General features: G+C 44.1%; 2 protein-coding genes across 2 annotated transcripts in view; one reads left to right on the forward strand and one right to left on the reverse strand.

Moving 5' to 3' along the window:
• Positions 1-13,796, reverse strand: part of LOC116846932 (sushi, von Willebrand factor type A, EGF and pentraxin domain-containing protein 1) — a 29,864-nt gene extending 16,068 nt beyond the window's left edge. The window contains exons 1-2 of the mRNA XM_032821341.1: positions 13,035-13,796; positions 151-268 (exon numbers count right to left, since the gene is read on the reverse strand). Of these exons, the coding sequence (XP_032677232.1) occupies positions 151-268; positions 13,035-13,089 (173 nt within the window). The 5' untranslated portion in view covers positions 13,090-13,796. The remainder of the gene's footprint in view (positions 1-150; positions 269-13,034) is intronic.
• The window catches only part of LOC116846942, a 52,688-nt gene that overhangs the window by 24,888 nt on the left and 10,049 nt on the right, over positions 1-17,751 (forward strand). The gene's annotated exons all lie outside the window — the stretch shown is intronic.

Below are 17,751 nucleotides of genomic sequence, written 5' to 3' on the forward strand. Positions count from 1 at the left end.
GAGAGAGAGAGAGAGAGAGAGAGAGAGAGAGAGAGAGAGAACGTCGTAAATATATCTCTTAACTATAAATATTTTACACGTTTACATTTTTACGGTTACTTTCTTCTCTGTCGCTGAGAAATGTCGATCGTAACATATCACTGCACTTACCCAAAGAGCTCATAGCCGGCATCGCAGGTGTACCTCGCGACGGTGCCGGCTGCCAAGGATTCGTCAGATAACGACACCTTGGCGTTCATCGACACGGCCGGATGGCCGCACTTTAGTCCTGCAATCAGCAAAATTACGGACGTTTAGTTGCGAAGGCGAGCCGATGGCATCTTGCCGATAAAAATATCGAATTGTCCGCGTAACCATCCATTATGTTCGTAATTTGCGCGAAACCATCTCCGCGAGTTCCCATCGTTGCAAATACATCAGACTCTCGTTGCGGGCGAGTTATCCAGTGGTTAAGAGTTATTTGCAATCTTCAATGTCCAGGTATAATCTCGAGAAAAGTGGATTCTATTAAACCGATCATTAATAGAGCGTTTACGAAGTTGGGAATATCCTCATTTAATTAGCTGCTAATAAAGTGATTTGTGCTCGGAATTCATTTCTTATTTTTCTGAATTATTTGATAGAATTTGCAATTGACATGAATTCTGCCGTGCTTGATCTGGTTTCTGACTTGGTGTCGCGTTCTTCGTGGATATGTTTTCAACGTTTCGTGAACATTCCAGTTCACTTCCTCGAGAAACTTCTTCAGTAGAGGAATGAACTGACACAGATTTCAGAAGTAAACTGGAATGTTCACGAAACGTCGAAAATACATCCACGAAGAATGTGGAACTAATCCAAAAGTTGTAGAAAGAAAAAAGATTTGTTGAATTAACTAAATTTCTTTGGTGAAATTAATATCAGAAAATTCCAATTCTCTTCAATAGAATTCTACTCGTTTTAATAAGATTTCTAGTTAACTTGAACAGAATTCTGATATCAGTGGGATTTTTTGGTACATTTCATCAGAAATTTAATTAATCTAACCAAATGTTTTTGGGCAAATGAAACAAATAATCCAAAAAATGTTTTTGGAAAATGAAATAAATAATCAAGTATTTCACTACACTACGAAAGTCTGATATATCAGATTGGTTTCTATCTAATACACAATAATAAGTATGATAAATAAGTAAATACTTTTCTTGCGCTCCGAAATAATCTGAAAGGGATCGTTAACTCTACAAAGACTATTGCGTTGATACGACTTGCTCGCAGCGGTAACACGGTTAACGTTCGTGAATATTTTCGACATCTTCGACACCTTCGACGTAGCTTCCAGGTGATAGTCCGCATTTTCGCATTCGTCCGTGACGCGATTACCGGCCGAATTTTCAGAGCATGACGCGGATCCGATCATGTCGACTCGACGTCTCCGTGAGCAAAATGATCGGTCATGCTCGACGAGACAGACGGGAGTCGCACTCACGACGGCAATCTGAATAACAGTCAGGAACCGTTAGCTGGATCTCTAAAGAAATGCATATGAATGCGCTGCACTCGCCAGTGTCATCATTTAAATTATGGATTTGCAAGAGAGAGCAAGTCCATATTTTTATTACTACGGCAATGAAACTTGTTAATCCGTATATTTTTATAACGACATTATCGAAACAAGGAGATTGTTCTATAAATTGTGTCGAGCTTCGAGACGCGGCACTCAGTTTCTTCTTTAAAAATTTTTTTTTTAAATTCACACTCATTTACGCTGAATTAAAGAGACACGACCTCTCACTCAGGCGTTACTTCGCGAGTGAATCTGGCGGCCGTTGTAAAAGCCTTGGACAGGATCCCACGCGAATTCCATTATGCGAGTTCTACGACTTCCACGACTCGCGTTAGAGTTGGAATCGGGCGTCAGAAGCGCGGCGATGATTGCTTATTACGTAGCCTTTGTATTATTCTTTCAACGTGGCACATCTTTGTTTTAATTTACACAAAGATCGACACTCCGTCTTCTGTGTGCGAGTCCGAGAAAGCGCGCGACTTCCGCGGACGCTGTGGGCATTACTGTTAAGGCGAATCGCGGGGTATCCTCGATCGAGAGACCCACTGATGCGCTCGCATAAGGCGGACTTTTTCTCCGCGGGGAAAGTCCATCGGATCGCACGATGGAAACGCGCCAAAGGCCGGCAATTTATGTCTCGAAGTGCGCGCCGAAGGCGCCACATCGCTATGTGAAATTCGACGCTCCTATTTCCACGAGAAAATCTCTTTATCGACGCACTTTTTCACGCATTTTTCTTTGCCGTGCGTTTAAACGAAAGCGCCTTTCTCATTTTCTCAATTTCCACACGTCGGCTCCCCTCGTTGCCGTTCGAAATGTTACGTGTATCCGATTCTGCTTAACCCTTCGCGACGTAGTGATCATGCGAAGTTGTTCGCACGAACGGATTTTCAGATTTGATGCGCGTGTCGTTCCACTTTTTGCGATTATCTCGTTATAACGAGATACGCTATGCTTTGTTCGCGGGCGTATCTACGTGTTATGTCGGCACATTGTCGAGATCTTACGTCACTGAAAACATTTATCAGATGAAAAACTAACACATTGAGAAAGAAGCGCTTGAATTAATGAGACCTTGCTTGAACGAACAAAATTTGTTCAAGTAAACTTTTAATAGATCGGACGAAATATATAGTTGCCGTGATAAGTTATCAATTGCTTCAATGATTGCGATTTGGTCAGTAACTGTATCAACACAACTTATTGTTGCGCTAACGCGTAATTTGTTTAATAGATACAACATTTCTTTGAAGGCGAGTGACCATCGGTGTCTATCCAATTTTTTTCTCAGTACAAAAGTAAGCGTTAAAAAATATATTAATCTCACAAAAAGCTGCAAAGTCGTTCTCAGTCTCAAGACGTTATTGATCTGAACGAAAAGCATTTCGTCGAAATTGCTACGATGTAAAATTGGGTTTTGTCCAAATATTAGCCTAACACGCAAATATCGCGTCTCTGATAAAATCGGGTTATAAATTTATCCTTAAAATGCGCTTCGCTTTAAATAGGCTACTCTATTATTCCAGTGCGAGGGACATCACTCTTGTCTATCATCTAAACATCATGAGCAATTCTCGAAGACGCGATACAATCTCGTCGATTATACGTGCGAGGTCGCGCGACTCGCGGAACGATTTCCTGTCGTACTTTCAAGGCCGATCGTGGTTGATCACCTTGGATTTTTGAGGCAACGTCGTCGGAACGTCGTCGTGATTGTTCCGTAACAACGATCTTTCGGCCAGTTGTTTGATAAATTTTTTAAATAATTAATATATATGCAACAAGAGGTAGTTGTCTTTTGCGAGAAGAGAGTTATGATAATGCTTAATGAACGTTCAGGAACTCGTTTCTTCGGGAGCGAATTCGCAAACATCCGCGAATTCATTATTCAAGATAAACGTTCACGATAAACAAGCATGAATAAATTCAATTAGATCGAAACTTGCATGTAAAATAGATTCTCGGTGCTTGCTTGAATATTTTACGTTCTAAGAAGTCGTTTGCATACGGAATCATAGCGGCTTTTAATACGGTTCGCTTCATTTTGTGATTTATGGGGCTTGCTACCCCTCTGATCGCAATATTATAAATGTGTGAATTAAAACGCGCGGATTATTTTATCGCTTTCTGCCCGTGGGGCCGAGTTATGTCCCGCGGGGCATCTTAATAAACTTACAAGAGGGACATTATCGCGGTCTCGACACGATCTGCAATTCGAGGATAAAAGAAACGATAGGGAAGTTCTTTCTCCGCGCATTCTCCCGGAGGCGTTTTCGTTAATTTTAACTCTGTGTGAGGCTGACATCTTCGGAGTGAAAGCCTCCGTTATTATGTTCCGATCCGAGACGCGCTCTCGAGAGAGAATCGCATTTCTCACGAAACGGAACAGAATTCCGCGCTTCTACGTGCGTGCGCGCGTGCGTGCGTGCGAACAGTTTTAATTAACGGTCGAATCCCGTAGAGACGACAATCGCAGGGAGAGTTGTCAACGACGTTAACAACGACGAGTCTCTCAAATTTATTAACAATTCTTTCTTCCCACTTTTCAAATATTTAATTAGTCAAATGTTCGTTTTTCCGAAAGTGATATAATGGTTGTATAGTACAAAGGGAGATAAACATTTCAGTGTATGATTATATTTGTTTGAATCTTCGCGCGTGATCGAGATCGCGGCTCGTCGATTGTCCCGCCAAGTTTTCATATTCCGACTCCCAGATGACGAATTATTTTCACCTCGCGAGTGACTCGACGTCCGTTCCACTTCAGGCAGTCCCGACGATGAGATCTCTTTCTTTTCTCTCCTTTTCTTCTACTGCAATTTTAATTACTTTCCCCATTATATCGCGTCGCGTTCGACCGTGCTCGAGAGTACGCGCGCAAGGTTGCGTTTCACATACGATTAGCGCTCGTGTAAATTTCATTTCGATTGTGCGCCACCTTTTAAGCCGAGTCAAGCGAATTTATCGGCCGCATCTCTTCGTACGGCGTTTCACAAAATCTCCATATGGATTAGCAGATTAGTCTTTCAATTCTTAAGCAGGCTCATTAATAATACGTCTTTTCATAGTACGTTCCTTAATGCATTAATGCAATAGCAGCTCACACTGACATTGACCGTATGACTCTCACTCCGAGGTAGCGGTTTTAGGAGGGAAGAATGCGAAGTTGCTTTTTAACAAACAATGCACCCGTTGCAGCTTTCAAAGCAGAGAATGTTTGTCTCTGTAATATATTCTATATGGCTGGGAATACATACGTATGTTAAGAATTTTTTTTGCATGAAAATCTATGAAACAGTATCTCTGAAAAATGCTAAGTTGCAACGCGATTTCCGACAAGTAAAAATATTACATATAAAATGAATTATACAGCTTTGCTCAGGGGAGACTCTTGCGAGTAATCTCAAGCGCGGAGTGATAAATTACTTAACTGGAATTGCGCAACGAGATAAATCGGGAAGTCGCGTAGACACATTTGCCGCTAAATCGAGTCGCAAAGTAGCTTGCGACTGCTGAAGTAGCAGCAGCTGCAGCAACAGCGGCAGCAGCTGTAATTAGGAACCAGTTTCGCGAGGAATCCTCGGCGATCGATGGCGGGCAAGAAAAGCCCCGTGAAAAACCGGTCGACGGTTTCTACGTAATAACGATACGCGGGATGCGCCGGCGAGCCCTCGACGTGGTGCGCGTTCTCCTCGGGTCTGGGTCACTCGGTTACAAAACCTCGAAGCCGAAATAACGGTACACGCTCGTACCCACGGCGGATTGGGATTACCGCTGTCGGAACGTGTGTGTGTGTGTGTGTGTGTGTGTGTGTGTGTGTCTCACGGTACAGTTCTTCTCGAGCATTATCGTTGACGATCGGCGCATCATCGGCTGCACGCTGTCGTTCCGTCGCTCACGGAACATGTCGCAAGCACGTGAATCTGCGAGGCGCGATTTTTCGAACATGGCTCGCGGCGAACGCACGCTAGCCAGACGATGACGGCTGCTTAAAATTCATAAATTCGTTCATACGCAGTTATGAGCGGCTGACATCAGGTCTGAACGTTTGTTCGTATTTTATCCACATTTCACAGTATCGTTCAATTCTGCATCGCGTAACGACGGGCATTTGACATTCTCCGGTTGTCGGCGGCTCGAAGGCATACCTCGTCGCCGATCGGCCGTTTTATCGTGCTCTTAACATTGACACTATGTCACCCGAAACTCCGTTACGTGTCCTTCATACGTGTTACGTTCGCGCACGAACCTACGCGAAAGAATTTGAATTTCGATCCGTGATCCGTAATTTGTTCTCTTCGTGCGCTTCTTCAAGTAAGTCACCTGCGCGATTACACCTCGTCGTCCTGGTTCCAATTAAGGTCCAATCAAAAGATTTCACCCCGATGTTGTCGTGCGGGGTACGCCCTGTCGCACATCGCGACTTCCTGAATTCAGTCAGGAATGTAAAGGATCGAACGAGACGCGAGCTTTTGTAACGCCTCTTGCACCGTGCATGCATCGCGTTGTTACTCGCGTTGAGTAAGAACGTGGGTACAACGATCGACCTGTGTCTACAGCCACGGGTCTGTAGCGTAGCAGAGCAGTGCACGCGGTATTCGAACGATTGTCGAAGGAAGTTAGAAAGTAGGCGTGCCCGTGATCTATCGCAACAGGGAGAGGTCGATCCACCGGGTGTGTGTATATATCTGTGCATGCTGATACGACCGGAAGGCGGATATTACGATCTCCCCCGTCAAAATAGATTATCCAACGACCACCCAAAGCGTGATTAAGGCCTGCGCCACTCCGACGGTCCTCTTCTCTCGTCTCGTTCCGTGGCATAATTTGAATAACACCGAGAGAACCGGCTACGTCCGTCTTTTCCGACGGATGAGTAATTTGCTGTTTAGCGTTCGCTGAGCATCGAGGTAATGAGCCCATTTTCGTGGCTGCACTTTGTTACACTTTCTGCGTCGAGAATGAGAGACAAATTTATGCATACGCTTATCAGCGAGAGCAGGAGAGAGAACGCGCGGTGAAGTATGGAAAGTGTGTCTGCAAGACACCTGGACACGCATAATATAACAATATGTACGTACGCGGAATTCAATTTTTCACCCGATTATTTCCTCGTAATCGCACGCAAACAGCAAAGAGTTCAATCCTCCTTCTTCCGTCTTTTCTCGTTTTTTTTTCGTTGAATGCTGCAGCAAATTTCTAAAGCGAGCGTTTCATTAAGTTTCTAATCAAATTTTTTTTCGAAAGAACTTCCGTATCTAATTTTTTATTCAGCTTATATGAGAGCGAATGTTCGCTTTTGCATTGTTACATAATTTCTCGTCTTCATCGGCCTGATTCTTTTCTTTCCGCCGACTCTACATTTTTCCGTTACTTTCCCATCAGTCCGCCGAACTTGCGACACATGTTGCCAGCCGCATGTCTTGCGACAATAAGAGCTTTCGGGTCTTGGGAACAATGGCGGACTGGGACGGTCGTTTGATCGAAGCTATGCCGGAAGTCGCCCGCGGAAGACAACTCACTGCGCCGATCGGATCAGACACGCGACACTTCTGTTTTCGCCCGCGCTACCCGGCGATTTTTGATTGGCGTAATCAGCCGGGTATTACGTGTCGGCTGGTTTGCGTAAAAGCGACGCTACCGAGAGCGAACTTTACTGCCGCGCCGAGAGAAACCGGTTGACAGTTTTACTCGCTCGTACTTTCGGCAACAGACCGACGTCCGCGCTCGTACGACACAATGCCTGTAATTATAACAATTACTCAATCGTATTTTATGATTCTTATTCAGTTCACGGTTCTCTTTACTATTTTATGTAAAACGCATGGCCATTACGTGGAAAAGAATTAAGTTTTGCCGACATTAACTTGACACGAAAATACTTTTGGAATACTGAAATAACTATTTGGGAAAATCTGCGAAAACAGAAAACTTCTCAGCAGAGATCAAACCTTCGAGATGCATTTTCTCCTCGTACATAAACTCCATTTTCTTTCTGAGATTCTTATTTTGTTTAATACACGCTACTGTCAATTTATACGTCTTCTTCCAACGGCACAATTCCTTGTAGAAATCTTCGTTGATTTCCTCGCTTTTGACGCCGTTAAGACATACAGGATGTCCCACTTTTACTATATCTCGATGACAGATTCGAGGCGACTCCTCGACACTTTTATGAAGAAAAGATCGAAAAATTGCTCTAAGTGTAACGATATCGAGCCGGAGCGTCCTGTAACATCCGAGGCGGTTATCTTGTCGCTTTAACGGGACATTGTTTTCTTCCGAGCTCGCCGTGATTGTTTCCGACGTCTACCTGTTGCCGTTTCTTCGGCCATTACCGCCGGGAGATTCGACGAGAGCCCGTTTTATATCGAGTTTCTTAATCCATTGTACGCGAGGTATATCGGGCCGGTGCGGTCGCGCGTCTCGTTGCGCCATCTTTCTACACCTAACCTGCCATGAAATATTATGAAACACGTCGTAGTCACCAGCTGGTATTATTATGTACGTGCGCGACTCGATCCGTCAAAACTGTGCACACACCGCGAGCCGCTTTCGAGGCCGGTAGGCTGGTCGAGGGGTGCCATCGCTCGCATCCTCGCTGCTTCGGTGACCTCCAAGGACGTTGCATCGCGACGGCGTGAAAGCGATTGCGCGCAAGTTCCTTTTTTCTTCTCCATTTCGCAATTGACGTAGGTTTGCGGAAATGGGATACGGCGTGCAACAGTAGGTTTTCGGAATTCACGATTACATAATGTAATTCACGGCTTGTACAATATCGTTTGCGACGGGATGCTTAGTCATTAAACGTATGGACGTATTTCGACCAATGAATGGACATTAGGGACTTAATTCTCCTCACTGATTGCAATATATATCCTTTTAGAACTGATATTTTTCCCACGTGTGTGTAGAGATCTGTGTGACTAAGCGTATAAATTAGAAATTTCATTGGCGCAACTGCAAAGAGCCCGCGATTTCGTTCAGTTACGAGGCACCGGGTTGAGGGTATTTCAGTCGGCAGGAAATAAATCTCTCCTGTGGTGTATCAGTCCAGGTGAAGATCGGAAGATACGTCGTCATTAGATCGCTCAAGTTGCTAAGGAATAATATGGCAAAAACGAGGCATCTCACGCGCACGAACTTCGAAATGCAATCGCATCTAGAATCTCACAACAGTCTGCAGATTCCACAACATAATTTCACTTTTCCCAGCGAAACTTCTTCGTAGTCGATTCTTGGTTAATGCAATGCTACGTCAATGAAACAAAGAGAACGATTTTGGCAACTAATTTTCCCGGAGCAATTTGCTCTCGTCTCTCCCTCTCGCGATCCCTGTGCACCTACTTGCGTACCCCTGCATCCGTATTGCATCCCAAGAACCCCGCCCTGACGTGCGTTCGACTGTGCTATAGTTGCACACTTCGCATTCTCCCGTTCAGCTTAACCCTGATGGCTAAATGTTACGATCGTCCCAGCGCCGATCGCGCTCGCGATCTGCTTCCTCTTTCCCGACGGGAGGGAAAGACCGTCTTTCCCGCTCTCTCCCTCTCTCCCCCTCGAGGATTTTTTACCTTCCGCGATCATTACTAGGTAAGGCGATCGCACTGACCCGCCACCCGCGCAACGTCGTCGGATCGGATCGCGCTCGGCAGCGTGCGAACTCGGCTATCCCGTTCGACACTTGGCGCGCGAACCAACACTTCGGGGTGTAAAAGTGAAAAACGGGGAAAGATGTGAGAAGTCGCAGGCGTTGCGAAAGCGATCAGCGAGCTTGGCGCGTATCAGACCGCAGGTAGAAACGAAGTTAACATACTTCTGCGAGCCGTAAACTCGAGTCGGTTCGTCCTTCGAGCAGCTGTTTATTCAGTACGGAGGAAATGTTACACATTGTTAGGGTATTATCTATTAGAATATCATTACAGGAAATTGCGGATAATCGGCTTTTAATTCTAACATTAGTTAGTAGAAAATGCGAGCGTGCACACACATATGGGCAGTTAATTATATGGTGTCCTAGAATTTACCGTCGGAGCCTTCGGGCTCTTTAATCAGTCGGGTATGCATTTTTCTCGAGTGGAATTTATTATTCAGTTCTCGATAATTTGCATCTAAAAATATCTTAAAATAGAAAGTACCAGCCGTAGATGGTCCTGCCTCGGTTCCGTTTCAAAAAGAGAATTTTAGAACGCTCTGAGCGAAAAAGTGATATCATCGTTTCGAATTACGGATTGGACGACGTCCAGACAGAAAGCCGTCGAAGAATCGCCGACGAAATTTTGAAGCGGTTGTGAGCACTTTCACGTGGTGGCATTTTTCTCAGCCGCATTCGTATGCGTACGTATGCGTGTAACATGCATATTGCGGTCGCGGTGCGCGGGACCAGTTTCTATGAGCCTTCTATTAAGAATACCTCTGCTATACAAGCGATTTCACGTACACCGCCGTTGAAACTCGTTCGTCATTGCTTTAGAAAACTAAAGTTGTTGGTCTAACAGTAAATCTTGTGGAGTTCGTCTTACGGGGTTGGAGTATCTTACGCGATTCTTCAACGATCTTTCCTACGTCGTGTAATTGCAACAATTATATCATTACTACAATTTGCCTCAAATTTCTTGTGTTACGTTACGCTGTATTTCTTCTCTCGTCCAAACGATGTGTTTCCTTGCAATTATGATTACGAGTTCTTCTCGGGCTTGTTCCGTACATCTGAGTTCGGCCAGAAAACAGGTACATGCTCGCGGAGAATTACATGCACGCCTACTATCGATCGTTACAAACTCGATTATTCCGGGAATATGGCCGATCCAAGAATCTACATGGTCTGCGCCAATCTCCTACGCCCACGCTTCGATTCTGCTCGATATAACGGAAAGTTCAAGCAACCGTGGTACTTTCGAGGGGATCTGTCATAGTCTAACTTGGTTCGGGAACTGAACTTCTACATAATATCTTTACTCGTACGTCTTTCCCGCATTAATTTCTCACAGCTTCAAGATATCGCTCGCGTTTTGCACTTTTATTGAAGAACGTTCTCGCGAAAGAAGAACATCTTACTTCTCAACAAGGAATGGTATCATTAGCACTGGATGTGTTGATCGCCGTGCAGCCTGTATGTACTTTCAAATACTTCGCGATATACTCGACTCGATAGACCTATAATCTTATGCAAAGAGGTTGCATTTTCCCAATGGAATTACCGATGTTACGTATGCGTCGCGGAAGAAATATGCGGGAACGAACGGGCCTCGCGAAGGACGAAATCCATCTAGTGACAGTAGCAAGTCGCGTCGGCCGATCGATACGATCTACTTAGCCCAACAAACGTCGTTAGATAAGCCGGCGTTTCAAGGATAACGGTCGTGCAAATGTAAAAGCGACTCCTCCCGATAAACGTATCATCTACATATCCCGTTTCTCGCGGCGCTAGTTCAGTTTAATCCCGTTTATCCTTTATAGCAAAAATAGATGGTTTGAAGTTTGCGAAAAGGAGGTCAGACCGCGTTTCCGGATCACGTTTCGGTTGCGACAGGTGAGTCTCCCCTGCTTCCGGCGTGTCCCGCCAGCCCGAACTTTTATCTACCTGTGGTTTCAAATTGCATCCGTGCATATAGCTTACATGTATTTGAGCAAAATTTTAAATGCGAATTTATCTCAACGTGATAAAATTTTCTTAATGCAATTTTAATGCAAATTTAATCAGACTCGTGTGTTAACAGAATTTTACTCTCTAACATATTTCGCGATCTTTCTAAAATTATCCCTAAAACTTTAGCAAAGTTTATAGCGAATAGAATTGTTATTAATTATTTATTAGATTTCGACTAGATTTTATCTAATTAAATCTTATCGTGTAACTTGATTGACAAGATTTGCGATCGCGAGGTCATTCATCAGGCACACGTGTTTTTGCACAACTTTACACGCGAGGATTGACGCGGGTGCATTTTGCTTGCGTCACAGCGAAATGTGTAAGTTCAAGTAAAGCGGGATAGAGCGTTCTCTCCGTGGCATTTGTGGCTGCTGAGAAGAGAGAGAAAGAGAGAGGGGGGCGGGAGAAAGAGAAGAGAGAAGAAAAAAATAGAGTCGTATTGCGTGGAATTAACGCGTCTATTAGACGGCAATGAAACGCGCGCTGCGAAGTAGAACGGGATAATGTATCTCGAATATACTTTTACTCGATGGCATTTAACGGTCAAGTATTCTCGTTGTTCTCGCAGGGGAACACTTCGCGAGGGAGTCCCGCTGTGTGTCAAAACAGAAAAAGGAAAAGCTCACGGGGAAGCGAGTTTCGAGTTTAGCCATCGCGCGAACGGGGAGGTCGCGAAATGGCACGAGCCAGCGGGCTCTTTATCCGCGGATATACCGGGTGACCTCGAGACACCAGAAAACCAGCGAGGACGAGAGCCGAGAGAGTGGGCGGTACCTGTTTTGCTCGCTTACTCTCCTTTCCTTACTCACCAGGGACGCGAAACGCGAAACGCGAATAATCCCGCCGGGAAGGAATCTCCTTTGATCATCTTTTTCCCGTTTTTAGGGGTCTTTGATAGGCTGAGCGAGCGCGTACACAGCGTTGACAGTCGCTTTCGGTTTTGTTGCCACGAGTTACTCTCGTAGAATAATAATCTCTCGGTTATTCGTTCACTCGGGATTTTTTCTTCGTAGTTTCTAGAGCTGCTCTCGAATAATAAAACTTTTAAATGGACATCTGTCGAGATGACCTTTGACCCTGATTGCTGTTCAAAACTCGTTTGGATTTACAAGAGTTTTGCCATCGAGAGTCATGGACTTTAGGAATGCTCTTGCGAATATGGACACAGTTCAGAGAGACCAGGAGAGGATGCACGCGTACGTGCGTCTGCTTTGCATTTCGCGAGATCGATCGCGAACGATAGAAGGCTCTCAGCAAGGAAGAGGCTCTTTGTGAGACGCGTCCTTTTTTTCTCGCGGGAACGCAAAGGACTCACCTCGCGTGAAACACCTCGATATATATCTGAAGTTGTGTAACAACTTGCCGAAGTGCGTAGCGGCCGTACTTTTGGTTTGTTCGCGCCAACGAAGGAGAAAATATAATTTGGCGATTCGAAAGTGGCGTAATAAGGTAATAAAATTTCAAACGCGAAATCTGACGAGCGGTAAAAGATGATGAAAATAGTTGAAGAATTTTAACAAATTATATATTAAATGCGTGATTTGGTGACAATACTCGATTATTCTGCAGGTAACCGAAGCTTTACTTGAATCTCAACTTAACAAGAATTTAAGAGATTCGATCGTTCAAATATTGAACGTCTAAGATTGTTGCAATTATGTCTCGCGTCAAATTTGCACCGTCGAAATGTCCTTTAAAGATATACAACGCGAATTTTAAATGCCAGTCTGGTCGCGTCTTCTCGATCTCTCCCAAAATCCTCAAATTCGTCCTTGCAATCTCTTTTCGACTTACGCCACTTTCGAAATTAGCGGCTCTCGATCGAGAGATACGTGCCTTGGACCGCGATGCTTCCCACGAGGGGCAGGATGATCCCGTACACCAAGATCATTCTCCACGGATCGACGGGAGACGGTGCGCGATCACATCGACGATCCAACGGCGGTTCGGTACGCGAACATCCGCGGGGCCCGCTAACGGGCTCAGCCGTGCACTCGCGCACTACTCGGGGAAACTTTCACGGGAGATGTGTGCGTTTCTTTCCTCGCCGATGAAAACGGTGTCGAAACGTCCACGCGAAACCACCCGGCGAAAACGATATCGCGATATCCCGATCACCGTCGCTCCGAGACACTCCTGCCAGCTGTTTGGAAATTCTTCTCCGTTGGTCCCTTCGCACCCTCCAGACACCGATCCTCGCGAGTTCTTCACGAGTCCTTCGCAACGTCAACTTTCGCGACGATTTTAAATAATTCCGCCAGTCCTTCCGCGTTTCCTTATACACTCTTCATTTATCGTTAATTGACTTCTCGACAGCGACCAGCGTTTTTCCGGGTCCTCAGACTATCCGCGGCGTTGTTGAAGGCTCATTGTTTCCTCAGAGATCCCCATGATACATCCTGCTCGGTTTCTCGGATCGCTCGACGGTCCAGGCTCTCTCAGGATGAAATCTTGGGGAATTGACGACGCGATCGACGAACCTGGGTGGACCGTAACGAGGGGAGTCGCGAATTTAATTACTAACTCGACGGCATTTTAGCCGCTGTTTGCTCGAGCAACGAGCAACGATCAGACCGACGATCCGTTCCCTTCACCGGTCGACCGTCGAGTGCCCCGGGCCTGAGGCCCCCTTTGCTCTCTCGACGCGATGAAAGTCTCGCGCCAAGCTGAACCCACCGGCCGAGTCGCGCGAACAGCGACGTTCAGCTGCGTTTTCGCGTAGCGCAACATTAGCATTAGCCAGTCCATCGTGCCCGTGTATTCGCGCAGGCTTTAATCGTTTCGGCCGTTGTTAAATGTCAGTGAACGAGTATTCCTCGTCGGGAGCAACTTTTCAACTGTTGTCTTTAATGACAAAATACTTCTTTTTGTTGGCTGTTTTTCGTAACTAACATACAGCTATTTGGATTCAAAAAAGCCTAAAGAAACTTTAGTTAAAATATATTGAAGATTTTGCTCGATAACAATATTATAATTATCAGTTTTGTGGTATTATATATATTGTTATCTTGAAATAATAATATTTTTATAAGGAGACTGCAACATCCACGTATTATTAGAACGAATCATTAATTTTATAACTAACAAGCTAACAAGGTTAACAAGTAGGATTGATGCAGGATTGTATCGTATAGGATACATTGAAAGAAATTAGGATGGGAATTTTCTCGTAAATGACTCGTCAGAAGTAGGATAGGTCAAACGATTAGTGTACGTTAAGGATCGTCGTCGTGGATAATTGCACAGTAAACTTCCGACAACGAAAATGTTATATTGATGGATGCTGCTAATGTTCTATAATTTCCGGACTCGCCTCATCGCGAGAATGCAGCCGCGACATTGCCATATTTACGTGACGTTTGATCACGTGTATTTGCGTGTAAACTTTCACGTCGTTTCTATTGAATCTGAGATATTGAATAATTCGAATCGTGTCTTAATTCAGAATGTCATGGAGAAAGTATTGACTCCGAAATTGATCAAAAAATTCCTTATGAATATATTTCGCGTGTGTGCGTATGTGGATATTATATAACTTGCTTCTTACACGAATAGTGCAAGAAATAGATTTTTCCTACTTGGAATTACGAATATCATATTAAGTCATGTGATCTTGCTACAGGAACCGGTAGGGTTTCTGAAATTTTCGAAATTCTTCTGCGAATCGATGTTAGATCCTAGCCATGCTCCAATTATCCTTCAACAGTCTAGAAACACGATCGCGCGCTTAAACCAGCTTCGATCTAATCCGAAACCGGACTAGATCGAAAAATTACTGTCTATGACCGATCGACCCCCTTTTAAACTCGTGGTAATGTTAAAGAGGACCGGTTTCACCGCACATAATGTTAAAGAGATTCTCACCTATGCGAGAGTGAGACTCTCTTTAATTGCGAGCCTAGTACAATTGTGCCTATAGCTATCAATATACAATCATGCGTTTGCGGCTAAAAACAAAGATATCATAAAATATTGAGATATTTAAATGTTTCTTTAAAAAAAAATAAATAATCGCGAATAGATTATTCTTATCTAAAAATCGTGTTGCAATTATGTATCACGAATTTCCTAATACAAGTCTCCCTTTTTGAAATAAATTTGGATAATCGCGTGATTAAAGCATATTTTGAAACTCGATTTGAAACAAGAACACTAATACCAGGGTTAAGGCATAATAGCCGCACATGCGATCCACAACAACGCTAATTCGCGCGGGCCACCGTAAGTTATTCTGGCCGACAGCGGAAGCGACTGTACAACAACTATGGGCGCACGCAATATTTCACGAGTGACCCTACACGAGGCCGTCGAGATCGCGGAACATTGAATCACGGCACTCAAGGGTCAAAAAAGAATGAGTCATCGTCTGTTCAAGGTGCTCGATTCGAGGGGGCATAATTTTTGTTACATCCTCCAGTATATCGACTGAACCTTCGACTTAGAGTCGGTTTCGGGTGCACCCACGTCAGCTGCGCCCTGTGTATCGCCGATTTGTCGTCGGCAACCAAGAATAAAATAGGAAGAAAAGAAGAAACGGTCGGTCGTGGTCAGTGACGGCGGACTCGCGTCGCGAAGTCGCCTATAAGGTTACCAGCGACTTTACCGTTAAGAGTCCCCTTCTTGAAGTCTTCGGGCTCGCGCCAGCTGGGCTCTCCGCGGCCCTCTCTTCCCTTCCCTTCCCTGCTCACCGAGTAATTCTGCCACCGCAATATTCCGCGCGATCGCGTTTCCACTCCGCCGCTGTTGTCTCTTCCCCTTGCCCCTCCACCTTCTCCTTCCCTCCTTCTCCATCTCTTTCTCGCGTTCGTTGTTTTTTTTTTTCAATCATCTACCTACCGACGTCAGCTCGGGCCCCTTTCACCTCCAGAGCGGGGCTTACCTCGTCTCCTCGCGCTCGCTCGCGAAACGCGAGGTACGCAGGTACCTCGTGGATATGTCGCGCCTCTAGAACGAGACGGGCATAACTCAAGGCATACGACGGTGCTCTGAGATAGGTTGTTAACCTGAGAAACCCTTAGGGAGGATCAGCCATGCCTACGCAATGTTACTTGTTTAGGAAATTTGAATCATGAAAGAGACAACAAGTTTTCAGAGAAGATGAGTCTTGTTTTGCTTTTGCCGCGATCCAAATATTTCGAATTATATATATTCGAAATTACGATCAAGAGACACGGTAGCGCCAAATGAGCGCACGAAGCGAGAAACAGGTTGGTTATAAATAATGCGAGGTTATATTATAAATTATTCCTTTTAAAAAATAGTAAAAAATTAGGATAAAATAAAATTAAGCACAAAAATTGAAATCCAAAAGCACTTAGTGTGGCCGATTCGCATTAAAACGTGTAAGGTTTCAGAAAAAATTTATATTTCCATTCTAAATTTATAAAACGGTTTGCCGCAATTAATACAAAATATAAAATGCACAATTTATTGTGGTTTATGTTTTAACACGATTGTGTGTATTTCCGGGCACGCCAAGTGTTTTTGAGTTTTGATTTTTGAGATCCCGACATTTTTTTTCGTTTTTTGAGGGCAACTAAATTTTATATTATCCTAATTGTTTATACGATTATAAGATATATTCGAAATAATTGCGACAAGAGAAGATTTACTTATCTGGATAGAACGTTGTTTCTTCTGGAAAAAAACTCTGCTGACGTTTCTGGTCAATGTTAATGTCGAGCATGAAGAAAACACGCACTTTCCGCTTTCGACGGGAAAGATCACTTTTCTAAGACTAGCTAATTAGGTACATTGTCGTTGAAGGCACGGTGAAACATGTAAAATGAATTAACGAGTCGGAAAAGCCGCGTCCGCTTTCCTTCCGCATGATCTTCGGGTGCCTATCTATGAGTCGCTCATAATTACATCCGTTTATAATTACAACGTCAACCGAATGCATTGTGTCGAATTTTTGCGCGGACACAATATAATATATATGAATTATGCAAATGAAATTGCAACACGCTTATTCTGCAAAATGCAGTTCTTATATCATAAAATCAGTGACTACATTGAATTTTTGTCTTCAAGATTTCTATGAGCTTTCTATCTCTCATTTCACTTGATATATGTAATAAGGATTGAACGCCACGCTTTCATTTTCTTCCGTGAAAAAAATACATCGAGACCGCATAATTATATGGCAAACACACGTGGCGGAAATGAATTTGTTACATTTTCTCTTTTGTATAAAGTTGAACGTAAGCACGAAAATATAGATCACGTTATTCACACATATTCGCTTATGCTTATGATACAGTAATTTATTAAAGAATAAATTAGAAATTAAATGTGGATAAAAGCAGATACAAATATCATGTATGCATACACGTAGACAAATCACAGTCCCACTCGAAATTGCAAACAAACAATCACGTAAATTAACATCGCAATTATTGGAATATGAATCGGTAACGCGATTTCGCGGCGAAAATGCGTTGCTCGTACATTCATTGCGAAATAACAAAATGGCGTCATCTGACAGGATTCCATGGTACTACGATTGTGTAGTTCACCCGGAGTAGCGCTAAGCATCAGTTCCGAGGCGGTC

Source organism: Odontomachus brunneus, unplaced genomic scaffold (assembly GCF_010583005.1).
Source record: "Odontomachus brunneus isolate Ranch 3 - 2012 unplaced genomic scaffold, Obru_v1 Obru_scaffold_072, whole genome shotgun sequence".
In the NCBI taxonomy this organism is placed as follows: domain Eukaryota; kingdom Metazoa; phylum Arthropoda; class Insecta; order Hymenoptera; family Formicidae; genus Odontomachus; species Odontomachus brunneus.